Genomic DNA, 26,744 nt, shown 5'->3' on the forward strand with positions numbered 1-26,744 from the left:
AAAAGCTGGGGATGCTCAGATGAATAGAATGGGCACTGCAGAGAACAACCTTTTTAAGCACAAGTTCAACACTTCCCCTACTGCAATGGCTCTGTTATAATGGTTTTTTTTTATGATTCTTGTAGTTCATGGGTGTAATAGCTTTAGGACTTTAGGACAAGAATCAAAACAATGAGTTTAAAAGACTGGTCACCAAATGCTTTGTAGAATGAAGTGAAGTGTAGCTTTTTAGTTTAGAATAGGAATTAGTTAACAGGTGAAATGGTGGGTGTTTGCTTTTTGAACTGCTTGAAGAACCCTCAACAGCGATTTTTGCTCCAGCAAGGTACTTTTCATACCACACAGAGGAGCCCACACATCCACCTACTCTGTATATTCACCTCCACTCAACCCCACTCATTAATTTTCATTTTAAGAAGAAGACCTCTCAAAGGGCACATTGCTCCTTTTGTCAGTGTAGTGCTGCTAATAAAGATAGCAGCGCAAGGCTGGGTTAAATATTGACACTGGCTGAGCACATCATCACTGTTCTTAATTAGCTGGTGTCTCTAGCAAGGCGTTGTGAGGGCAGTGCATGAAAAACGAAACATTTTCCCCTCACGAAATCTCACACCCACCCTCCTCTCCCCAAAACATATTTCTATGAATTTTACATAAGAAAGGATATGGGATAGTCAGAAAACATACAGTGTTACAGCTATCACAGCTTTATTGCATAGCCTGAAGCTGCAACCAATTATGTGTTAATGAAATATTTACACTACCAAACTGAGAACGCCAGGGGTGAGCGCGAGATAATACAAGCCTAAGGAGAGTGGATTCGGTGTCTTCTCTCCACTGTTTTGTCAGTGGGAAAGGTAAAACAGCAGCTGTACTGACATTCTTCCTCCTGAGACTTTTTGTCATCAGCCAATCTCCTATTTAGAAGACTTCTTAGTCTCACCTCCTGCTATGGGAACATTTGAGCTTGAAACTACAACAGGTCTAAAGAGGCAGAAATGTAGCTATGACAGCGACTCGCTGGATGTCCGAGCATGGCCTGTTCAGTTTCATCCCACCAGTCCGCGGTTTCGACTCTCGCAGGATGATACGGCATGTGGATCTGCATTCACTGCAGAGTGGGATGTTTGTTCTCAAGGACTAATTGTGTTTGGGTAATGTTCCTGCTCTGAATTTAATTCTCACTGACTGCATTAATCATTACAAGTGGTGTTTGCTTGTATCTTAATCCAACACCCTGCCATCCCATGACTCCATTTTTTCTTTTTGTATTTCTTATGCCATCACTAAACTCACTTTCATTCTTCATCTTTATCTAACAAGCGTTCTCCTTCGAAGCAACTCAACAAGGTGTTGCATCCACTGTATGCCTAGGGAGAGACAAATAACTCATCATTGGCCGAAAGTTCTGCTTATTAACTGTTTTTAAATGGATACATTTAATCTTATCAGTTAACATCTCCAGATAGTTCTGAAGTTGGAGGATTGGTGTTATGCTTTACATATTACCTGGGATATTTCTCAAGATCATCTCATGGAGCAGATATATGCAGATGCATATATCTGCATAAAGCTCTAGGTGGCTGTTAGTTTTCATTTTTGAATTGAGCAACTTTATCAAGTATTTGTTCTGGATTGCAAAAAAGCGTTGGACTCACAGAACTAGAATGTCTGTGACGTATTTTTGTTGGCCCAATTAGTTCGTCTGTAGTCTGGGAGTGGTGTATATTGTATTTACACAATGGGAACCTCTGTTGTTTGACACCACTTTTGTTTGGAAAGGAATTTTTAAAATCCTGGTTGGAGTGCCGAAGTGTCAGGTTTGTGCTTCAAGTAGTTTTATTTCCTTAAAGTAGCACTGTGTAAGTTTTGACCCACGTTTTAGCTTAAGTGGAGGTAAATTAAATGATTATTCAGTTCAATACAGAGCACTTGGTGCATGTTGATGCTCTGTGCGAGCATCGATGCATCAACCCTATGTAACCTGAGAGGGTCGGACCCGTCGCTGAATGGGTCATGTGACCTAGAGGGTTGCTTTACGGCAGTCTGAGCTCCCCTTAAACACGAGAGCTAACCTTACGAGCTTCTATTTTTCTCATCCTTGAGTCAAAGTTTGTCATTGCCGAGGGAAGCAAAAAAAAGGGAAACTATGTCTGAGGAGGCCACGAAGAGAAAGCGAGACAGGAGTCGCTCCAGAGGAAAAACAAGAGCGGATCTTGCAAAATAATTTTCTAATTCTCTTTGTGCGTAGTTATTATTGTTTTGTACAGATATTTTTGGTTCTCTGATGTAAGGTTTAATCTAGAGGGGTGAATGTGGTCTTGTCTTTACTAGTAACTCCAGGACTTTTCAAAGCTGCTATCAGATTCCAAAACACAGAGGGAGACTGTTTAATTTTGTGATAGTGCAGTGTTGCCAGTGGCCTTCATGGGCGCTAAACCTGGAAGTTATGGGTCTAGCGCCTATAGTGGCTAAATGTTACACAGTATTGCTTTAAGAAAAACTATTTTTTATTTTCTTAATGCCCAATTGATTAGCATACCATTTGTTTCTTGAGTCCCTGCCTCAATTTCAGTAGTTCAAGTATCTAGGTGTCTTGTTTATGTGTGAAGTTAGGATGGCGTTGGATGGACGGGTCTGGGCCCCATCAGCAGTAATCAGCTGTTCTGGTCTGAGCAAAAAAGAAAAAAAATAAGGCTCAAGACTTACTGGTCTGTGTATATTTGGTCATGATTTATGGATCATAACCAAAAGTAGGAGATCTTGGATACAAGTGGTTAAGATTAGATTCCTCCATCTGAAGTTTTACAGATGGGATGAGAATCTCCATCTCCAGGGGGCACTTGGATTAGAACCATCGTTTGTCCACACTGAAAGGAGTCACTTACTGTGGTTTGTGCATCTTACCAGGGGTCCTCTTAGGTGGTTTTCCAGGCACGCCCCAAAAGGAAGAGACTCCGAGGCAAACCCAGAACCTGCTTGAGGTGCTGTTCATTCCTTTTGGCACGGGGATGTTTCATTGTCCCCCAGAACAAGCTGGAGAACATACCTGGGAGAGGGATGTTTAATTTCCCTCATTATCCTCATTGACCAATTTTGCATAAGCAGAAGGCAATGCCTGGGTGGATGCTTCTTGCAGCCCAACAACAATCAAAGGAAATGTTCTCAACCCAAAGCCATTTTCACCTGATCAATGTCTGTTAGTTTGAGTTGACAGCATCTAAAACAGAAGCAGTTACTTATTATTGTTGCTCAAAAGTTTTACATCTCCATATGCTCCAGTATAATTCCATACAATGTCCCTTCTTGGTCGTGCATTGACTCTGTTGTCCCAAAATGAATGATAGTTTCCTTGAGGCTCTTGTTTTTGGGTAAGAAGCTCCGGCTCACGTTGCGATTTGCTTCATCTGGCTTCCAGGTGGTACCTTGTCACTACATGTGTCATGAAGCGCTTGTAACAGTTGCTTTGGTACCCCATGACTCCACCCTGCTCTCTCCACCTGCAGGTAATCTTATTGTACTGCAGTTTTGGTGAGCTCCTCCCAGCATGGATTTCATAAAAGCTCCAGGAGGTTAAGCTGTTAATTAGCTACTGAGAGAGGAGGCCAGGAGCTTGCTGTTAATTTGTTTCACTCGCTCCTTTCAAAGCTGACATCATTTCCTGCCTGTTTTGGAGTCATTTCTATATGTCACAAAAGCTGGACCCAGCTCATTAAAAGGGAGAGAAATGTGTTTATCAGGCTATGATTAAAAGTGTGCATTATGTATGTAGAGCCATGCCCATCCAAATGTTCTTAATGAGAGAGACCCTGGGCGCCAGTGTGGGGCTCCTGTGGGCATAGACCCAGGCTCGTTATCACTACACAGGGCATTGATCTCTAAACCGCCTGCTTGCTTATCCTCCCTCTCCTCAAGCCTTTCAAAAACAGCGAGCCGCACATGAATTATGTGGACGCATTGATCAGCTGATTGAGAGCTATTGTTTAGAGCCCTGGGTCATTATTGAAGGAGGGATTACCCAACTCGTGTTTTGTGCCTGCATGTTGGAGAGTGTATTACTCAGCTCCTTGTCACAGCACATGCTCCCTTTGGCTCACCTTCGGTTCGCGACGGCCGCACAAACGTCCGCACGCACCCGGGCACGCCGAGCACATATGCGGCAGCCTACACAATCACCGTGGCCCAAATGACTGGCTGCATTGATTGCCTTCCATCTGCAATTATGTTCCCATTGTTTACTTTCTAGCATCTTGCTCATTCAAATGGAATTCAATAATTATTGCTTTATTTAATGTAAAAGTAAGTAAGAGCGGTGGGTGTGGAGCACCAATAGCTTGCCTTTAAGTGTATCCATGACCACCCTTTCAAAAAGGACTTTGTCTCTCTGGCTAATGTTAAGTAATTCTCTCTTAGAGGACACCTAGTTATCCATTTTACCTTTGTAGTTTTCCTTAAGACAGAGGTCCGTTCCGTTTCTGTCTCCACTCCAAGAGACAAATATACAGGTTGCTTTTATTCTCCGGTAGTGATGGATCATTTCTGCTATAAAGGAAGCTACGTAGCACATTATGGGCTTTGAGTCACAGGGGCAGGATGCAGTGGAGGGTTGGCTGGGATTAAAGAGCAAAGGGAATGAAAGGACACGGGTGGGGATGAGGTTCAGGAAGCGGTAGGTATGCTGTGTGTGCCTGGAATAGACAGTCCCCTTAAGCCACAAACTAACTTTTAGGCGTGTTGTAACTCGCCGGGCCTAATTCAAAGCAGCCACCGCACTTGGCACCCAGTGGGGGCCTCTGTGGTTTAAGCTGTTGTTCGTGCTGCCTCACCAGGCAAAACTGCGAGCACTCACCGCTTCCAGTCACTGCTTTGCTAAACAACCGGCTTGTGTTCCAGGGGATTCCCGGTGCCCAAATTTATGTTAATCAAGATTTCGATAGATGTGTGTGCGTGAGCAACACTGTGCGTTGCTTCTTTGAATCTTCTGTCCTAAAATAAATTTGACCTCTTTGTGCACCCAGTTTTTGCACATCTGTTAACTCAGTTCTTAATGATTAATCAGTCTATGGATAGATGTGTCCACATTTTCACTTATAAAATAAGGTATGACAGGCTGACTAACTGTCTAGGTATTTTCTATTTATTTAATTGTTCCCAACTCAGTCTTTACTTAGGGCACACTTGTCACACAGTGGATCGCCAAGGAGTATTTTCTTCTGCTTCTTGCCGTTGTTGGGTATTTCAACACAACAGGAAACATTAACATGTCTTCATTAAAAAATAAAAACAGTTGTGTCATCGTTTATAACTTCCACAATGACCTCACTGTGGTCAAATAACAAAAGGTGCTGTGTGACTTATTCTAACAGGAAGCCAAAACCTGATTCCTTCCTCTGTGATTTCAATGATATAATCTTCTCATATCTGCCCAGTTACAGTGCTTTGCATGGCTTCAGGTGTGATTTGTAGCTTTCTAAACCACGTATGCTGCTCATAAAGGGTGTGCATGCACGTGCACGCGCATACACACGCAGTCAGGGGAGAGCTTTTAGTGCTGAGAATCAGGGAGACAATTACAAAGCAATATCCAAGCTGATACTCGCTGGCTCTCACAGGGAATTTGGCAGCTCTCTTGGAATTGATAGCTATTTAGCTCACAGATAGTAATCTGTTTTAATGCATTAATTTTGTATTAACAGCACTGCCAAATTTAATGGTGGAAATTAGGCTATGATCATAATGGCATGTGACTGTGTGTGTGTGTGTGTGTTTGTGCATGTCCGTGTGTGAACATTTCTGATGCTCTTTTTGTCTATACTTTTGCATGTGTTTGTTGCGTTCGCGTGCTATATTACCGGCTCCTTTGGGAGCCATTCTTTGAAATTACCGGCTTTCTTTCTCCCTTCCACCCTTCCAGTAATACCCCCTTAATCTTGTATTAGCCGGACTCTCCCGGCAACCACACTATTCTGTGTTAAAGGTGCACTTTTACTTTGCATTTAAGTGGATGGAAATGCAGATGTATGTCGTGCCCCGGGTGGGTGTTGTAACTGATACAGGCATGTGTGTGCCCACTCAGAGGGCAAGGTGCAGCGTAGAGTTGTGTGAGAGAGGATGGGGTGGTGCCCACACCGCCCCTGTCCCTCTTTACCTGAAAAAGCGCAGAGCACTGCTTCAGCCTCCACATCGAGAGGTAAGGCCCTTCATCGGGGAGAGAGGTTTAAAACGCCACGATTGCAATTTTAGACCATGAAAATAAAATAAAGCTGAGAACTGGACCTCGTAGCATGATAGAAATCTACAGTGCCTTCCAAAAACATTTAGACCCCTTTAACTTTTTAACATTTTTTAACATCACGAGTATAAATGTCAGAGTTTTACTGGAGTTTATTTAATGGACCGCACACAGTAGTAGTATTAGTAGTAGTAGCTGCTTTTGATCCCACACCTCTTAATAAAATCTAGTCAAACTGCCTTCAGACGTCACCTAAGTGTAATTTTATCTCAGTATAAACACAACGGTTCTATAAAAGCTTTAGAGGTTGGGTCCCAAACCACTGATGAACAAACAGCATCATGAAGTCCATAGAACCACACCAGACAGAAGTCTTAAGTTGTGGAGAGCCCAACGCAGGGTTAGGTTAGAAAACACTATCCTAAGCTTTAAAACATCTCATGGAGCACCGTTCACTCCAGCAACTAATAACTGGAAGAGTATATGATAACTACAAACCCTACCAAGTCCTGAGTGTCCATCTAGACTGAGAATTAACCAGAGAATCAGCCAAGAGGTCCATGGGAATTCTGGAGGAGCTAGAGAGATTCACCGCTTTATTCAACAATCTCCTAATAGGGCAGCTGTAAGTCATGCACTCCACAAAGCAAGAATCTCATGGGAAAATGGCAAAAAAAAAAGTCCTTTTTAAAGTTCGCTACATCCTATGTAGGAAACAGAGCAAACAAGCGGAATAATGTATTTTGGTCAGATATGACCAATGATTGACTTTTTGTCCTGCATGCAGAATGCTATATGGGGAAGAAAGATAAACCCACACATTCCCCTTGACACACGCACATGGTAGTGGCAGTGTCATGCTCTGCGGATGGTGGATACAAATGCATGCCACAGGTTCCAGTTTTCTGTTCTGATTTTTTTTTTTTTTGAAACCATGAATTATTGTTCTTCCAATTTATTTGTAATGTGACAAAAGGTACAGGAACATACCTTTTCAAGCATTAAAATATTTACAAAGTAGCTGGGAATGTTTTAAGACTGATCTGGCTAAAAACCTATTAATAAATCCACATAAATTACAGTTCTCACAACACTATGACCGATCAACTTATGTTCATTGACTTTTTATTTTTATTAAACACCACATATATAATGGATATGGTCTTAGTATGTCTTGATTTTGTTGCATTATAGCTGATCCCTCCGCCCAGACTCACTATATAAATGTTGTAAATTACCACAACAGTTAAGTGCTTCTGAAATTATTGCAACCAAGGCAATCAGTACCCCCCTAAACCCCCTAAGTCCCCCCCCCCCCCACCCCACCCCATGGTCCACAATTCCCCTCCTGTTGGGGCCTTGATAGGGTAGGTGGAGACCCCAGAGTCAGGCAGCCCAAGTCCTCCTAGACCAACATGACTTTTTCATTAGGCTGCCAAATTCCTCCTTTCGAGTTGGAGGTGATTTATCAACCAGGGACTTCACTGCAGGTTCATAGGAAACAGACACAAGCCCCGTCTCATGCATTATTATGTTTCACATTCAAAGTGTAGATGTCTGAGTGAAACCTGGAGCCGGCCTAAGAGAATATCCAGTATATATAGTATTTGTGCTTTTAGATGTGATCCCAGGAATCACATACGGATGATTCGAGAAGTCCACTGAGAATCAGAGAAAGCTTGTCAGCGCGGTGATCAGAGGGCTGCAGGTTGTCTCCCTGCTCCTCTCTTATGCAACGCGCAATTTTGCCCAAGTCTCCAGTCTAGAATGCTAAATGAGCAGCGCCCACCTCACTCTTTCCCTGATGCTGAAATGCCCCAGACTGCTCCAGGTCACAGCCAGTGCTGAGATGGTGAAAGTGTTGGTTTACAGGTGTAATCATTTGAGATAGTAGACAGAGCTACAAGCACCGGGGCAGGCTGCTTTTGGCCCCACTGAGACCAACTCCCTGACCAGTCAGGTTTATAGTGAATTATGGTCGATTGCGGGGCAGGCTGTCTGGAGTTCACTCCTATATAAACCTTGTGCTTTTTATGGAGACCTATAAAACTCCCAGGATTTTTTTTTCCCTCTCCATCCTCATGTGACTGGCTTTGAAGTTAAAGTCAGGTGCTGTCATTTTTTAAAACTTGTCTCCTCGCAGATTTTTGGAGCCTTGCGTCATTTGCGGCAGCAGCCCTTTTTAATTCAAGACATCTGCTGTGACTAAAAGCAATTTGACTGATTTGCTGTCATCTATAACTGAATCTGTCTCAGATTTCCTTCTACCTTAGTTCTGATGCAATATTTGTGTGGAGAGGAAACGGAGGAGAAGGATGAGGGCCCCCGCAGTATCCAGCAACACCTATTCATGACATCATGGATGGCTTAAAACGAGGCGAGAAAGGAGAGCACACAGAGCCTTTTACAATCACCTAATAACTCTATTACACTGAGCTGTGGGGCTCACAAAGAGAGGAAAAAAAAATCTCCTATTCCTTTTCCTGGAAGCGGTGTCTTAATGCACATTTTAGGTGTAGAAGTAAGAAATGTGAAACCAAAGAGAATGAAACACAATAGCGCAGAAAACCCCATGGCAATATTATAATATTGCCAGAAAATTAAACATTAGGAGAAAGGGACAAGAGCATTTTAGGGAGGCATAATATTGTTAGGACTTTTTTCTACACCAGGCTGTCAACACCTGATTTGAAGGTAATGCAGTTAAATGTGTGATATTTCCATTGCTTTTACATTTTGCAGCCAGAAAAAAAAAAAAAAAAAGAGGCCATCTAGTTCAGGAGAGGATAGTTCAATTTCTTCTTCATAAGCAGAACCACATTCTGATCTTGCGGGCGAATGTTCAGGGCAAATAAAGTTAAAGGATTATATTCTTGAGGTAAGGATAAAAGATACTCAGCAGTCATTTGATCATTTGTGCATTTAGCTTCACCCAGTGTTCAAACCATTGTCTTGTTTTAAAGTTGTGATGCGTTCATTTACTATTGGATTCTTCCATTTTTCTTTCATTTTTAATCACCAAAACATGTTTGTGTAACCGTTCCCTTCAAACCCTGGACATTTAATGTACAATCATTTTATGGCTATACAAGGCTGGTCAGTCTCTGCGTTTATTTAGCCCAGAAAAAAAATTATAGTTTGAAATATTTACATTTGCACCAAAAATTCATTCTAAGACCAAAAGGCAATGTCATGTTCTCTTTGTCTATTCAACCTAAAAACTATCTTTGGGATTTTAAATCATCCAAAAGGATTAGAACATGCTGAAGTTAACAAAGATGTGGAAACATTTCTCACACTTTTCTCACACTGTCTACACAGGAGTCAAGAAAATTACAGGCAGAACAGGAAATCCTCGGGATTGACATTGATTGTAGCCCCAGAAATCCACAGCAAGACATCCCAGTTTCATACGCGTGTGAGAAATGACAGGCGTGACACACACCGAGCGAGGGACTTTTATTGTATACATGCATTAGTGTGATGCTTTAGGATAATGGTCAATAACTCTGCTGCTCACACCAGGCCCAGCCATATTGTGTTGGCCTTGCATCATTGATTGAGTCATGCAGGAGGTAATTAGATTGAGCTCGGTGGTGTGACGAGTGGTTGCGGTGGCACGGTGTCACTATGGGGTGTTGCGCATGTTGTGACTCTACAGAGGGACAGGCTGGAGGCCGGACAGGGCATGCTGTTAAGTGTCGGGGTCAATACTGATGCCGGTTTCCTGCTCTCCGAAGATTGTCCTCCTGTTGGGGAATGTTCTGTTTTCCCTCGGATGGCGCTCAGTCCCCTCCTGCCTCACCGCAGGCCGGCTTTGCCTCTGTTCCTCTACGAGAGCGAGAATTTAACTCGCTATGATCAATATTTAGTATCCCATGCGTGAAACAGGCAGATGTTTGGAGTTTCCTTTTTCAGAGACGGGAAGCTTCTGGTGAGTGAAGGGGATCAATGCTTCCTTCCGTCTGCGAGGCTGCGGACCCACGGCTTCTGAAGGATGGCTGATGCTATTCCCGCTCACCCTTGGGCCCCTGGAGATTTGCGTGCCTCCCTGGCTTCTCCTGTCCTGTTAGCCCACGATACAGGCGCTCACTCAGACAAGTGTGCAGTCCAAACAGTTGTCTTGAAGTGAAAGAGGTCTGGATGTTAAACAACGGGGCCGTGATTGGGAATTGATTTGTTCATTTGCCAGCTGTGTGAGTGAAAGTGAGTCGGTGGTGCCTGGCCAGCTATCTGCCATCCACAATAACTTCGTTCTTCTCTCTTTCTCGTCCCTCTCCCTCTCTCTCTCTCCCTCTTTCACTCCGTCGTTCTCCTTTTTTCCCCCCCCCCCGTCCCTCAGCACCTGCAGCAGCACGAGAACGCGGTGGAGGGGGATGCCTGCTACTACCATTGCGTGCTGTGCAACTATTCGACCAAGGCCAAGCTCAACCTCATCCAACATGTGCGCTCCATGAAGCACCAACGCAGCGAGAGCCTCAGGAAGCTTCAGCGCTTGCAGAAGGGCCTGCCGGAGGAGGAGGAGGACCTCAGCTCCATCTTCACCATCCGCAAATGCCCTTCTTCGGATACAGGTCAGAACATGACCCTTTGGCTCTTTATGTGTGAACACCTTCATTTTTTTACTGTTCATGCAGTTTACACGTAAATTCTCATCCAGTGGCCCGGTTGAGAAGCTTCACATGCCTTACTCGATAACGGGTGCACCTAAAACCTTTTCTTTTTTTTTCTTTTTCTTTTTTTTTTTACTTATTTTTGTTTTACTTTCTTGCTTGTTTGAATATTTCTGCTTTTGGACATCAGTAAGCATGCTCTCTACCCTGATTGAACTAAAGGGCAAAATAAGCGACACGTGCCTAACTTTTTTTAATCGAATTTTAGCTGCAAATATGATTTACGACAAAATATTCATGCAAAGGCACAACTCCCTGTTAATGGAAGCTGTCCTTTTTTTTGCCATTAGAAGCGCATTAGAAAAGAGCATTATGTATGAATAAGGAGGAGCTGAACAACAGCAGCGGCTTTCTAAACAAGTACACCAAAAAACAGACACGGCCTCAACTGTAGAACGGCTGAAACAAAGTGCCTCCACTGTCCATTTATTATGAACTGATTAGGAGGAGTGAGCTGTGGTCAATTAACACGCTTTCTTAGTAGAGATTTGGTTTTTTAATCACTTTAACTTCTGTGTCTTGACAAAGGGCCTCTATTGTGTGTCTCTCCAAGAAGGAACCATTTACTTCCCTCGCACACATACTCGCTGTCTGTGTTATGTGGGTGAAAAAAAAAAAGGGCCAGCCTGTGAAGACGCTTTGTTCCAAGGAGGCAGGGATAATGAAGCCAGCGGCCGGGAAATTGCGCAAAAGGCAGTCACAGATCTGAAGCAAATCATTAGAGAACATATTTAGCTGAGCAATTAGGGACAATTAAGCTTTCTGCTCACTGCACTCCAAATATGTTAATGACTACAGTACAGTGGACAGGCGAACATGCAAAGGCAAGAGGAAGGGCCATTTAGGTTAAAAGGGTTGGGGGATGGGATTTTTTTTTAGTTGTTTTCACGATAGAGACAAGAGTTGCTCTGTTTGCAAATTGTTTTTACTAAATGATCGACCGTTTACTTTTTAATTTACTTTCACGTCTAGGATGACCATATCTGTATCCAAATTAGGAATTCAATCCTTGAGTCAGGCAATGTGGAAATGTTTACAGCCCTGCAGAACCTTATCAAACTACAAGAAGCCCCACTCACTAAAACAGACCACTGGAACCTAACAGAACACCGTCAAAGTGTATATAATTCAACCAGGCAGTTTGATAATGATTCACTGACAAAACTGATTTTATCTGTTTTTTTTATAAAATGTAGAGCTTTGCTATATCTCTAATTATTATTGGGCTAACTTGGATATATCAGTAATTAGAAGTTTTCTCCTTACTCGCTATCTATTTTTCATGTCAACTGCACTTTTGATGAGAGAAACTAAAACTTTCTTAAAATACTTTTCAAAGTGAAGATTTTTTTTTCAAATTTTTAGGCTGGAAAAGTTTTAGATCTTGAGAAATCATGTTGCTGCTTCCTGTTACTCTGTGACCTAGAAAGAACGAGTTTCGCTTTGACCCTATTGTTGTTACACATCAATCCTGAGCTGAAAACGTTACTGACTATAATGCTAGCCCTTTGCCATTTTGGATGAATTACTTCCTTTGTTGTTTTCTATGTTTATGTGGGTGTGTGTGTTTAAGTTGGTACTATTGCCCCCTATTGGCAGGGCATAGAAACGTCATGATTTTTGGCAGAATTTCTGTATTTCATCTAATCAAAAAGGCTTTTTCAGTCAGGAAAATAATCCATTAAAATATTCCCCGTTGTCTTATCACGTACACGTTCAATGATTTTCACCAATAGTTAATTTTCTGACGAACATCTGTTTTTCCAGAAGGTGCAGGGATAGGCAATTTTTGGACATTACCGTGATGAGATTGTAATTAAAGGTAATTTTGTAATATCTAAAGCTTTTTTTTTTTATGAAGTAATTGTTTTTATGAAGTAACTACAATTCCCAATGTTAAGATTTTTAAAGCCCAGCATTTAGTGCATGTAGAGATGGCGTTTTTTTCTTTTCATAGCCATGACAGCTCATGGGTATTTCACCATTTTTGCTAAAATTTCTGTTTTGTCTGGACGAAAATATAATTTTTGTTCAATATAGCAGCATGGAAAAATTAATGAAAGAATATGTGGAGTATAATTGTCCTGGAGATTTATACTCTTTGTACTTAACAAAAACCTGATCGTGTACAAGATCAGTGATCGTGACCCAATATTATTTAGGGGAGTCAATTATTTAGCCACATTAGTGTTTGTTTTACACAAAGCGTGGAAGTAATCATTGTGATTAAAATACCACAGTAACAGTATTCATTTATAATGTCCAAAAGTGCTTACACTGTGCCTTGGTTCTTCTGAACAGCTGTGGGGGTTCGCCTTAAAGCGCCACCCTCTCATCTGAGGCTAAACCTTTCCTTCTTTTAGTGCAGCACCTAATTTCCCATCTCTATCACTTTTTTCACACTTTGCTGTGGTGGTTTAGGTAGTCGGTTTATAGTCCACTTCCCCACATACCCTTCGAAATAAAACAAAACAAACATTTTATTATAAAACACTTTCTGCACATAATTCATAATTCAAGCCATATTTCTGAAATACATAATTTAGCACTATGGATTTAATATATCCTCGCATATTATGTTGTCTCATGAAGATAATGCAAATATGGACAGCAGGGATTTGGAGCCTCAGATCTCCATCGGGCATAAAGCCCAAAGAGAGCAAAGTTTTATTTTTAATTTGAATACACATAGACAAATGGCCCTGCATTGTTTTAATTCTTGCTCATACTATAAATGTGCTGCTTAGGCATGTTGCGCTGTGGGCCCACCTCCATTTGTCTTCCTTAACCCTTTATCTGAGGGGAAACAAAGGAGGTCTCTGAGGGACCTCAGCCTCACACAGCTGCCATGTGTGCAGCGATCGCTGAGTAAATCCCAGCTTTGACATGAACCAAAACACCAGCCTTGAACTCCAGTTTTGAGAAAAGTGGCTCAACAGATGCCGACAAAAGATGGGTACATGCATGGGGCTTCCTAGGGATGAAGAGACACGTTTACAGGAGGTGAAAGGTGGTTCAGGAGACTGAGAGTGAAATGTGTCCCTGGTTCAGCAAAAAAAAAAAAAAAAAAAAAAAAAGTGAGGCAACCATTTGTGAGCTAGATGTCAGCATAGGGATGTCAGCTTTCCAGGCTGTAGATAGAACATCGTATGGGTTGTGAGAGAATGAAAGTAAAAATGGATGCAAGACAAGATGGAAAAGAGATGTTAGGGTGGCACGTATGTGAGGTCTGTTGGCACACTCCAGCCTATGATGACCCTATTTCATTTGAATGGTACTCACCAGGGCGTATAGCTCTGTGAAACATTGGGGTTTCTTAGCGCTTAATCAAATACTATTTTTCTTTAGCATGGAGCAGAATGAGGGCATGACTTTACAAAAGGGCAAAGTGAACCGAAGAGTGAACACTTGGTTTGTGTCTGCCTATGAAAGAGACGAGGAGACAAAAGCAAGGCGCAGAGTGTTTGAAGATGGTAAAATATTAGTATTTTTTCTGGTGTGTGTCTGTGTGTGTGTGTGTGTATATATATGTGAGTTTTAATGTATGTGTATGAAGGAGGCAGAGATGGAGAACAAACGTGGCTGACAGTGAGGATTAGCTCCTGCTGTAAATCTGCCTCAGTCACAGATGGCAGGCCCTTGATCGCTGGGCTGTGACGGCTTGGCTCTCCTCGCAGAAGGAAATCCCTGTCTGCGAGCCGTGGAGGCTGGGAAGGAGAAGACCGGGGCTGGGGCCACCTGGGAAGCCACCAGTCATTGTGTCTTGTCTGAGTGAATGTAAAAACTGGAGGATTTTAAGGTAGAAGGCTTTTGATGTTGTTTTAACCGCTACTGTATGACTGATTGTATGTAGAGCATAAACCTCCAGTTTAGATCAACATCCCTTTTATTCACTACTTTCAGAGCCTGTCTGTGTTTTTGAGATGCAAGTACACACAACCTTTTTTATCTCATGCAAAACTATTATATATTGAATAACAGTATATATATATATATATATATATATATATATATATATATATATATATATATATATATATATATATATATATAATAACATTCCTGAGATCTGTGCTTCTTAAGAAAAGTTGTTACTTTGTTCAAAAACCTGCTGTATCAAAACATAAACTCTACCCTGTGGTGGAAAATATAAGATAAGATTGTTACACACATCTTCTAGGAAGCAGAGTTTTCATAAAGTACAAAGAGTGTTTCTCTTAAGTAATTGCAAGTAATACAATATAATGAAAATATGTTATTTTTAAATACGAGACTTAAATATTGTAACAAAACAAATATAAGATATAATATGATTAACAGTTTCGTGGAAGACTGTGGTGAAAGTGTGTGTATCAAGCACAATAATAAAATATTAGGGTATAATTCATGAGTTTTTGCCATAAATTACTCTGAAAGAATGCAAATCAAATTATTTTGGTTGGACAAAATCTCATAAGTACAAGACTATAAATGCCTTGTGTGTCATATGATGCAAAAAAATAAAGAGAACATTTTGTCATATTTCAAATCTTTGTTTATTTTGTTTGTTTTCTTAAAACCATTCAATAATCAGTTTTTTCTTTGTAGAACTTTTTTTTTCTTTTTTGTAGCACAGTATGAATAGTTAAACATTCTTAAAAACCTAAAACAAATAAATGTGGAAACTCACCCTATGCCGGATCGCTAACGCAACTATTGTTCTGAGGTAGTCAGAATCACCGTACAAGGTCAGATATGCTTAATATCCTTTTGTTTTATCTGCTGCATCTCATCGTTTCTGCAACACATGAAAGATGAGGCTTTTTCTTTTTTTTTTTTGTCCAGCTCTCATATGATCTGCATGACCCGTGGCTATGCTACAGCTGTGAAATCCAGGTAAAATCAGAAGTGAGCCAGGCCACGCTCGGATGGCATGCAAGGTCCAGAGCCTGAGCTTTTGCTTCCCACAGGCAAGAGTGAAACAGACGGTAGCCATTTCTGGAATGTCCTTCTTTATTCATGCTTGTTAAAATGCAAAGTAAACCTTTCCAGAAACAGGATATTGTAGCCCCCAACCACCAGACCCTTTCTACATGCCACATTATGGGCAATCTGAAAGTAAGTTGTATGGACAGACACTGCGGCAATGCGCTTTTAATAAAGACTGTTATTGCCCCACTGATGCAGAGTGGATATGAGGATGAGGGCTGTGCAGGCCTGGATGAGCAGGGCCCCAGAGGGCCCACAGCTCACTCAGGCCTCTGTCAGTCGCCTGCCTTCTAATCCTTGTCCAAAGGGCATCAAGGCAGCATAGGAAATTGTTTGCTTTCTGTAGAACGTGCCAGGAAATTCATAAATACATTACTTTTCATTTCGAAAATATTACAGAGGACGGGACATTTATTAAAAAGCCAAAATGATGGCTTTATAGATTTTCCAGTGCAGGATTTTAGCATTTTTGTGACCCCTCTGCTAAAACTAACACAAGGAAGTCTCCTGCCTCGTCTTTTACAGGCTCGGTATGAAATCCTCCCCGTGCCCCCACCTGTTGTAGTAAATTGACCCAAACGCCACCACTCTATTCTGGGATAGGCTGCACATAAGAATGTCTGCTGTCCAGATTTTTATTACTACTCCTGACTGAGACTCTGTTCTGGAAAGACAGGCCAGCTTTGCACCCTGACTGGAACATAGGTGATGTTGGACTGTACTCCCTGTGAGATGCATCCGGTTAAGAGCAGCGGTCTCAATCGCAGCTCTTCGAGAGCCAGTGTCCGGTAACTTTTTCAATGTCTCTTTCCCTACACAGCTGAATCAAAGCATGCAGTAAGGCTCTGCCAAGCTCAGCCAATGAGCTGATGTTTAAGTCGGCCGCGTTGAAGCAGAGATGCGTCTAAAAGTTGCAGGACACCGGCCCCCCAGGACTAGAGTTTGAGACCCCTTGTTTAGTGAAAGACAAAAGCTGAATGATATTGTGAACATACAGAGACATAATCGGGTTGTTTATGAACTGTTGGAGAAAAGCATGATCTGTTAGTTCAGCAGGTCAAACATGGAGAGGCTCGCGCCTTGCCAAGACCACCTTGTTTGCGCGCTGTATGTTTTCTGATTTCACTGTCAGTTATGTCACGTGGGTGTAAGTATGCACCAGATTTTACTTTGCAAACTCGCATTCCCATAAACGAGGCACGCACCTAGGTGTCTGCACTGAAACTTGGGCCGTGTGTGGCTGCAAGAGGCTCCCCCCTGTCATCGAGACCATCTTTAAAGGAGGCCGAAAGCACATTATAATATTGGTTTCCCCCTCTCTTGCCATTACTGCGCGCTCTCTTTGAAAGCTGATCCAAAAGATAGACAGTCCATCAGGAGACTGTCATCTCATTTGTTCTTACTAAACGTGTTAATGAGTTCTATTTTCGGGGGCAAGAGGCTTTGCCGCTGGATACTGGAGCAGAGGTGGCGATCAGCGGTGTGAGGTGCTGGATTGAATGATCCGGAGGAGCTCGCAGGGAGGGGAAAGGGGGTAATGCAGTAGCCTCGCTGCCCCTCATGTCTGTCACTCAGAGTGACCACAGCCTCCACAGGGTCTGTCAGTCAGGGCTGAGGCGGGAAATCTGTGGTTACAGACGGACAGCGGAGGAGGGAGGAGGAATAGATTAGGTGCCAGAGACATAATGGTTGTGATGGGTTTAATTATAGCAGCGGTCATGTCTCTGTCACAGGTAGATGAGATGAAGAAGAAACGCATTTCCACCCTTCAGATGAACGTTTGGCATCTACGTGTGTCTTTGTGTATGCAACTATCCTAATAGTAAAGCAACCAACCATGTAAATGTAATGCCAGTTACAAAGTCCCATATAAGTCTGTTGTTTATTGTCATATCCACTTTGAATTTTAAAACACAAATTATTCTGCATAAGCACATTATATTGAATGTATGTCTAGAAGATTAACAGCATCATAAAAAAATAAAACGGCCCGTCAACCCGACTCTAACCTTCTGTAGGCTCTAACAGGGTTTCTTGTATTTAGCTTCACCCATTTTCCTATAAACTCTGACCAGCTTCTCTGGCCTGCTGAGGAAAAGCATCCACACGGCATGATGACGCAACCACTATGTGTCAGAGTGCACGCAGTGCGTTCAGGGTGATATGCACGGTTAGAATCTCACCCAACATGGTGTTTGCTTGAAGGCCAAAGCATTATATTTTAGTCTCATCTTAGTGGAGCATCTTCGTTCACGGACTTACTGTTTCCCCCGCTCACCATCAGCCAAACTTTAAACTGGACGTCTCATGGCTGTCTTTCAACAATGGCTTCCTTCTTGCTTCTCTTCCATGAAGTCTAGATTTGTAGAGAGCATTCCTAATAGTTGTACATACACATAATTATCCAACCCATGCTGAGGATCTCTGCAGCCATGCCAGAGCTCTCGGATGCTACTCTGATTATCTCTCCTTGCTCAGCCTGTCCGTTTAGCTGGAAGGCCATGTCTTGGTAGGTTTGCTGTTGGGCTAAATCCATTTCATTTTCTGACTCATTGCTCCATGAGATGTTGAAAGCTTGGGATATAGTTTCATATCCAAATCCTGCTTTAAAGTTTTCCACGACATAATCCCTGACCTGTCTGCTGTGTTTCTTGGTCTACGCGAGGCCATGTCCTCTAATGTTCTCTGACAAACCTTTGATTCTGTTACAGAAGAGCTGTATTTATTCTGAGATAAACATTATTCACATGTGGACTTTATTTACTTATTAGGTGACTTCATAAGGCAATTGATGGTGCTGGATATTATTTAGGGAGTATCAGATTAACTGAGCCTGGATGTAAATTCATGGCATACTATGTATCCTTAAAAGTATAACTTCGGAGCTATGCGGTACTTTGTTTTTACTGACACTCATCTGAAATCAACTTGTTGGTGCTGAAAAACAATTTTTTTGTCAAACTGTGCTATCGGCAAGTGATTTTCAGATTTAACCAAAAGAATTGGAAGAAACTATACCCGACAGCCTTCTTGAAACAAAATCTTTAAAGATCCAAGTTCAAGAAGGTTTGGTGCTTAGTTGTCTGTTACCACTGGTCCATGATATTGATTTAGGAACATTTTTATGCCTGAATGGTCCATGATAAGAAAAGGCAGCACTTTAGATATGTGCTTGCTTAGAATAAAAATGTAAAGAAATGAGGAATGACCTAAGACTCTTACACTGTCCATGCTGGCCGAAATAGCCGCTTATGTTTCCACTAAAGTACAGATTCCGCCTCTCTTGTTTACTGCTGTACAGTCGTTGTAATATTTCATTTTTTAAAGGTTTCCTACATAATCCTTATTTGAACTTTCCCCTAAGGCTCGCATTATCACTGTACATCCAGCCCGCTCTCATCTGTGATATTGATTGTGGTAAGAGTTGTATGCCAGGTAATCTGGGAAGTACAACCAATAAATTGTTATACACTTGGATTGCTTCATTTGTTTCAGCGTTTTGGTATTGGGTTTAACAACGCGGCTCGCTCTCAGGATTAGGCAGCTCAATTTGACCATAGGCAACATCAGGGTGGAAACGAGGGGGGAAACTTTGAGAACTATTGAGCCTAGGCAGAAAAGTTTTATTTAGCCATTTTTAATAAGGCTGTTTTTGCCCCCCAGAGATAGCCGGTGGATCAAAGGGCATGATCTGTGCTGCTTGGGGTCCAGCAGAGATGATCAGCTTTGCTGACAGCAAAACAAAAGCAGAGAATGAAGGATGCCCTAACTGGCCTCAAACTCAGAAGGCTCCATTAGAATAAAGGCAGATGAAACAAAGGCTGGCTAACAGCACACATGTTGTAAATCATTATCGGCTGTCTGATAGATGGACACAAGGAGAGAACTGAGCATGCAGAAGGGCGTTTGTGAACAACTGCTTAATGTGCAGTTTCACGTTATGCTGGTTACATGCAAAGAAAAGATCATTACGGTCCGAAAAACATTTAAGCAGGAATCACACACACATACACACACACACACACGCACACACATTCATGTTTCCGATGCATTAGCAAAGAGTCCCCTCCAGTGCCTCAACCACATCAACTAAAAGCAGCCAGGCAGATGGCAGCAATGAGAGAAGTGCAGAAATAATTCAATAGTGAACCTCTCTAACCTTTACCTGTGGGCGTGAGCACTAGTCATTGATTCATGCAGTGCTTGACAGCACCACTACACAGCACCTGAGGAGGGTGAGAGGAGGATGGATGAAGAGAAATGGATGAGTTTGGTGAAAAACACAAAAAGGATAATGTGAGTGGGAGGACAGCTCTACAGTGTGTTGGTGTGTGTGACATTAGAGGGAACTTTCCACAGATGGATTCTGGAAAATTATGCTGGATTTGATTAGTTTCCTGCCCGGCTCTCCCCTCAGCTGGATGTTGGCAGCAGACAAAAAAATTTGTCACCAGGTTTGGTTGTGACGCCACAGGAGGATGCCACGGATCACACAGCACTTTCAGGTCTAAGGCTTTCAGAAGCTGGACTTCATGACTTCATGTTTTACACACATACACACACAGAAAAAATTAACCATTATTAAAATAATTTCTTCCGTCTGGCTTTAAAATCAGTGCCTCTCTGTGGCTGTTTATTTTTTTTTTTACAAGTTGGCTGCTGTTCTTTTTTTCTGTTTATTTGGAGCAAAACGGCTGAGATGAACAAAGCGATGACTGAGATTTAAATTAGCCGAGTAAATGAAGCCTGGTATTTACGCTACAAGTGTACAGCAAGACTTCAACAAGAGTGCAATAGAAAAAAACATGTTTTAACTATTTTATTCTTATTTATTTTCCCAAATTGTAAAACTATATATTTTTATCTATTAGCTGTATTTACCCAGAAGTGGCTTGTAAAGATGTTCTGGGTGAAGTTCTGTATAGACATGTATATTGAGGAGTATATTCATAATTCGCTCATTGCAGCTTTATAGACTTCTCAATTTGAATTTAACTAACTAGATCTGTCAAAATTATTTGTTTGCATTTGGAAAGGATTTCTTTCCGTTATCACAGGTAAAAAGTAATGGATTTATGAGAAAAAAAGGGGTCTCATTCTTTCATTTCTTGTTGACTTGCATGTAACTCCCAACTAGTCTCTGCATATTTAGTCATTTGAAGCACTAAGATGAATTGATCCATTATCTAGATAGCAAGCAAATCTCAATTTTCATGCTTGTTGCCCAGTAAGCATGCAGCCGGACACATCAAGTCGATTTGGCTGCACAGTGGAATTGACCATGATGATGAGGATGCCTTTTTTTGTATTAGAACATGCTGCAACCAAACAAGTGATGTTAAATAAAAACATTGTTACATTGTTAAATAAAAATTATGTGGAGTTCAGCAATTCATTTGGATTAATCGATTATGATTTGTCAGATTTAAAAAAAAAAATCTACAGACGGCACAAAATTTCTTAATTTTAGTTTTATTTTCTATTCTGGTAGTATTTGGTTGAATTAATTATTCATCGTGTTATTTGCAGCTAAATTTGTTTTCCAGATTTAAAGAAAAAATTCTATAATCCAAAATCATAATTTGTAAACTATGGTAAGCCTTTAATATTTAAACATTTACTGTTTCACCCTTTTATCATCTGGATGTTTAGTTAGGTGTTTTTCACACAGAATAATTTGTAAAGCATGATGTATAAATTCTCAATATTTGTTAAATTTAGGAAACATTAAATACATTAGTCAATATTATAAATATTAATAAAAGAAGGTTGTAAAACCACATTATATCTAAAGTACAAGAACTTCAGGGTTGCAGGATTAACGATTTATGTATGTTTTCCTCTTCTTAATTCGTTTTATTGACAAAAGTGTGTGTGACTCTTTCAACAATACAAGAAAATAAGATCACGCTTTTTTGTGATTCGTTAAGAACAGTGTTTTGCTTGCATCAGGAAATATATCAAGTTTAATTCTCACTCTGGCGTGAAACCTTGAAGAGATTAAATCTTTTTGAAGATATTTTTTGATGCAGCTGTGTTCTGGTCAACTCTGTGAAGGAGCTCCTCGTTGAGTGGGGGGTTTCTTGGGAAATGAGCCCTCATCATGCATATGGTGAATATTTCGAGCACCTGGGAAAGCTGAGACGGGGCACATATTTGTGTGTGAAATGTGAAGCAGAGAACACAGTGGATGTGTCTGAATCCATGTCACAGGTCGTTGTCAGTCTAACAGACGAGCCCGCACTCCGAGGCTTTACTCGATTTAAGGTGATGCAGGGGCCAGGACGGCAGCCAGAATTAGGAAAAATGGGGAGTTTTTTTTTGTCATGTTAAACTGGCTAAAAGAATCTAATTAGATGGGGGAGAGCGAATGCCAATGGCTTCTTTGTTTAAGGTCTCTATGCAGTCACTTTTTAAAGGCTATTGTTCATTGACCACAATAGCATTAGTTTGTGCTCTTGTTCTGGGATCTTCTTTTTTTTCTGACTCTGCAGTCAGCTCCTGTCCGTTCCACTTTGTCTCGCTTCACCTCCATGCTCTGGTACTCAAAGTCAGGAGAGGGCTAAAAACGCCCCTGTCCCTCCACCCCATCATAACCCACCCTATACCTCCATCACCTCCTTCACCATCATCTGAAATCATTATCATCTACAGGTCATTCTGTCCTGATTTCCTCTCTCTACTACGATAGAAGATATATAGTGAGGGGAACAATTTGTATGCTGTCTTTCCAAAAGATTTAGATTATTGCTTAGCTTAGCTTTGTTTTGTTTTTTCAAATATGCTTATTTAGGACAGTAAAATGTTGTATATATTAACAGTTCACTATAAATCAAAATACCTAATAATTCAGCAACCCGCTATTATGAGGGTTGCTGAATTATTTGAGATTTTCAATAGTGCTTTTGAAAATGACTAAATGTGAAACCTTTGGGCTATAGGTTGCCTCTAAACAATACCCCCCTTTTCATAATGGCCTTTCTTCCAGATTCTTTTATCTGAAGGCAGGGACCATCTTCAAATTATGTGAGCCATGCTAAAAGAAAAGCACTTACCATTCTTGATTACTTCTAGGAACAAGTCAAAGCAAATTTTATGTTGGCAAGTAATCTAGGCTGCTTTTACTCCTGGATTATAGTGCATAAATCAGAATCCCATTTGGAGATTTTGTGTGATGTAGAATGTAGATATACTCTCACCAGCCACTTTATGAGGTAGTTCTGCTTGACTGCTAGTCAAAATAATTAGCCAATCACATGACAGCGACTCAGCCCATTTGGGCATCTAGAGGTGCTGAAGTTCAAATCAAACATCGGAATGGGGGGAATCAGAGGAAGTTTGGCGATTTTGGATGCAGTATGGTTGCTGGTGCCACACGGGCTGGTCTGTATTTCAGAAACTGCTGATCTGCTTGGATTTCTAAACGCAATAATCGGTCAGTGTTAAAGAGAAGGATTTAAAAATAGAGAAAATACTCGGCGAGTGGCAGTTTTGTGGATGAAAACGTGAGAAGTCGGGAGAGATACTGTTATACTGGGATGGATATTTGCGTTGGTACTTTAGTACCAACTGAGCATCGTTAAGATGCAACAGCCTACCCGACCATGTCCGCCCTTCTGCGACCGCACAGTGCGCAGCCTCCGATGGCTACTTCCTAGCAGGATAATGAATCATGTTAGAGAGTTCAAATCATTTGAAGCTGGTTTCTTTAACACAACACCAGCCTTCAGTCCAATAGAGCCCTATTTGGGATGTTGTGGAACTGGCGATTCATATGTTGGATGCAGAGCCTTGTTAAATCTATGTCACGACAAATTAAGGCAGCTCCAGAGGCAACCGGGGTACCTACCCGGTACTAAGATTGTGTATATAATAAAGTTACAGGTGAAAGTAGATTTATGTATTGAAGGACAGGAAGCACATTTCTAAGAGGCTTCTAAGTTACGATCTATCACGAGCAGACTTTTATTCAAACGGTCTAGCAACTAACCTCGGTGTATTGAGTGCTCTGTTAACGGCTCTGTGACTTATGAAGGTGTAATCATGCATGGTAAAAACTGGGCCCAAGTCACTAACCAAGGAGCAATCTTGTGTGCATTTAAGTGTCCTTTTCTTGTTGCAAAGGTCATTCATAACTTAGTCACGCTACTGATGTACAGTGAGAGATATTGATTGATTAATGCATTAAGTGCTCACAATCCATTAGGTTCTGTGAAAGAGACTGGAGAAAAGACTCCTCTCACCATGTATTTTCACCTCTCTGTGTTGTTCAAAGGGCATGATTCCCCCCCCCCCCCCTTTTCTGGCAAAGTTTGAAGGGACAAAAGCCAGAATATCTACCAAGTAATGTGTTTAAAAAAAGATCGGTTCTCATAAGTGTCAGTTCAATTAGTCTGAAAAGCTTGACAAGAGATTGCTCTTACATTAGCCTCCTGCTCATGCTGACCCGAAAAGAATATGTTTATGGTCTTCGCTTGAAGTAAAACGAGTGCAGTTTAGCGTTTAGAAAAGCCTCTGGGATTAAAAGGAAACTGGTCTTGCATGTTCAGCCAACACTGTCATCAGCCACTTCAAGGTGCAAATCGTGGTAGCTGGTATTCATTTAAGAAGTTGCGAGCGCTCTTAGACAAATTCAGTGACTGATTTTTAAGTTCACTAAATAAGTTAGAGTAAACCCAGAAATGTGTTTCACCAAAAGCATCCTAGAGTTGTCTTTTTGCGCCGTTCTCAGAGGTGAAGGGTCTTCCATCTTGCAGTTTACTGACAAGAAAAGATGCAAACTTTGTTGTCTGGTCCCTGAGCAGGTATGCCTGTGTAATAGGCCTGAGAGTCAGTCATTACCTTAGAAACATGGGCTGCATTAGAGATTCATAACAGTGTGCCATCTCTGCACCTTTCATCTCTGCTAGGGCCAGCTCCATTAGGATCTTTTATCTTAGTGCTGATGGCTGCATTTGATAATGGGGCTGCCGAGAAATCCCAAAAAGTAAAGACTCAACTGTATTGGGGCCTCGTTTTCCTCGTGTACGGTAGAAGGTATCTAAACTCTTGTTTGTGGCCCTAAAACCCAAACTGTAAGATTTCTCTCCCGTTTGAAGAGTTTATCTAAGAAAGAAAAAAAATCATATCCATTATTTGAAGTCGCTTCTGTTCTTTGAATCTATCCTGCTATGAATGCAGCTTTTCTCTTCACATCCCAAGTCTTACAAAAAAAAAGAAAAAAACGCAGCCTGATCAGAGGGATCAACATGAAAAAAGCTAACATATGAAAACCAAAACAAAAAAAAAAAAACCTCATAAGCACAGTTTTCAAGCATCTGGTGCCATCTTACTGCATAAGCTTTGGAAGGTTAAAAGTTGCTAATATATTGGTATTACCGAGACCCCTCTGCAACTGCTTTAATGATATCCCATGCAAAGCCTCATTGAAAGCTTTGCTTTTGGGCAGACAAACATGACTTTATAATGGTATAGTAATTCATGCAATCCAATGTTTTTCAAATGTTACCATAATTATGAAAAATATTCATACGTTTCCCCTACATAGCCGCTGCGGCACAAATCTCATTTCCAAGGCGAAGCGGGGAAGGAACACACTGAATAATCATTGTGTTTAATGCTCTGGTCATAATCCCAGGTTTTATGATGGTTTTCTAATGATTTTCTAATGATGTTAAATATTAGTAGCGAGTACAGCCATAATTTGAACACATGCGGCCATTTTTTTTCCTCGGCGCGCTATCAGCACTCCCGATTGCAACTACAATGAATATTGCACCGGGAATGAGATTTAAGGGCCATCCCTTTCGATGTTTTATTTTGCCGTCTCCCCGTCTGCCATAAATCCTCATTGCTGCGCTCCTGAAACCTCCGCCCTTGTCTGCCTTTCCCAGGTGGGAATACAATTAGGTGCAGGGGCCATTTCATTCACTGCCATTGTCTGTCCGCTGCAGCCATCCATTTCTAAAAAGAAGAAGAAGGAAAAAAAAAACATAAAAAACAAACCCTGTGGGAAATATTAAAAACAAGGAAAGAAAGGGGGGAACGGTAAGAAATGTACACAAGGAGTGGGAAAATCTTCAGGGTTGTTTTTCAGAGGTTATCCAAACTTTGTTTGTGATGAGTAACAATACTGAGAAAAATATGTATTGCAGACAAAGGCTTTGTCTCCTTCCTGTGCTTTTTCAATGAATTACACCTCTCCACCCCCTACCCCAAGCTTTTTAATTAAATGGCTGCAGCTCCATCTCTCTATCCGTAGCTCCCCATTACAGGGGCTAGATAAGGGATTGCTATCTGTAGCATGTTAAGAAAGGCTGCTGGGCAGCCAAGCCTCATGAAATTTGTCACAAGATCTCATTTTCCTCATTGCCAGACGTGATGCTTATAATTGATGTGGAGGCAGCAGTAATTTATTGGCCGTCCGCAATTATCATCCCCTTCTAGCAGGGGGATGTGACTGCAATTTATAAGTCTGTGCATGTGTGTTGTTGTGTGGAGGTGGGTGGGTGTTGGGGTGACATTATATCTTATAAATGAACACAAAAACATGTTTCTTCTTATTGTGTGGTAAATGTGTGAGTGTGTGTGTGTGTGTGTGTGTTTGCTTCTTCAGAATGCACATTTGGAAGGAGCTCATTATAAACAATATGGGGGCTTTAATGCAGCTCCAGTTTATTCATTTGTGGTGCAGAGACTGTCAGTGTGCCAGCTGGACTTTCACACTCAGCCGGGGGGGTGGAAAGCCAACCAGAAGCCTGGGAGGTGAGGGGGGGAGGTGGGGGTCAACGAGGACAGGCCAGAGGGCCAGAAGGGACTGCTGCTGCAACCTATTGTCCACAACTACCCATCATGTCTTTAGGGTACGTTTT

At 41.5% G+C, this 26,744-nt stretch overlaps 1 protein-coding gene across 7 annotated transcripts in view; it reads left to right on the top strand.

Annotated features, from left to right (window-relative positions):
- Nucleotides 1-26,744, top strand: part of zfhx3 (zinc finger homeobox 3) — a 357,317-nt gene that overhangs the window by 280,427 nt on the left and 50,146 nt on the right. For all 7 annotated transcript variants that reach the window (XM_036136359.1, XM_036136362.1, XM_036136360.1 and 4 more), the window contains one exon: nucleotides 10,575-10,806. In XM_036136359.1, coding sequence (XP_035992252.1) covers nucleotides 10,575-10,806 — 232 coding nt within the window. The remainder of the gene's footprint in view (nucleotides 1-10,574; nucleotides 10,807-26,744) is intronic.

The sequence above is a fragment of the Fundulus heteroclitus genome, chromosome 4 (assembly GCF_011125445.2).
Source record: "Fundulus heteroclitus isolate FHET01 chromosome 4, MU-UCD_Fhet_4.1, whole genome shotgun sequence".
In the NCBI taxonomy this organism is placed as follows: Eukaryota; Metazoa; Chordata; class Actinopteri; order Cyprinodontiformes; family Fundulidae; genus Fundulus; species Fundulus heteroclitus.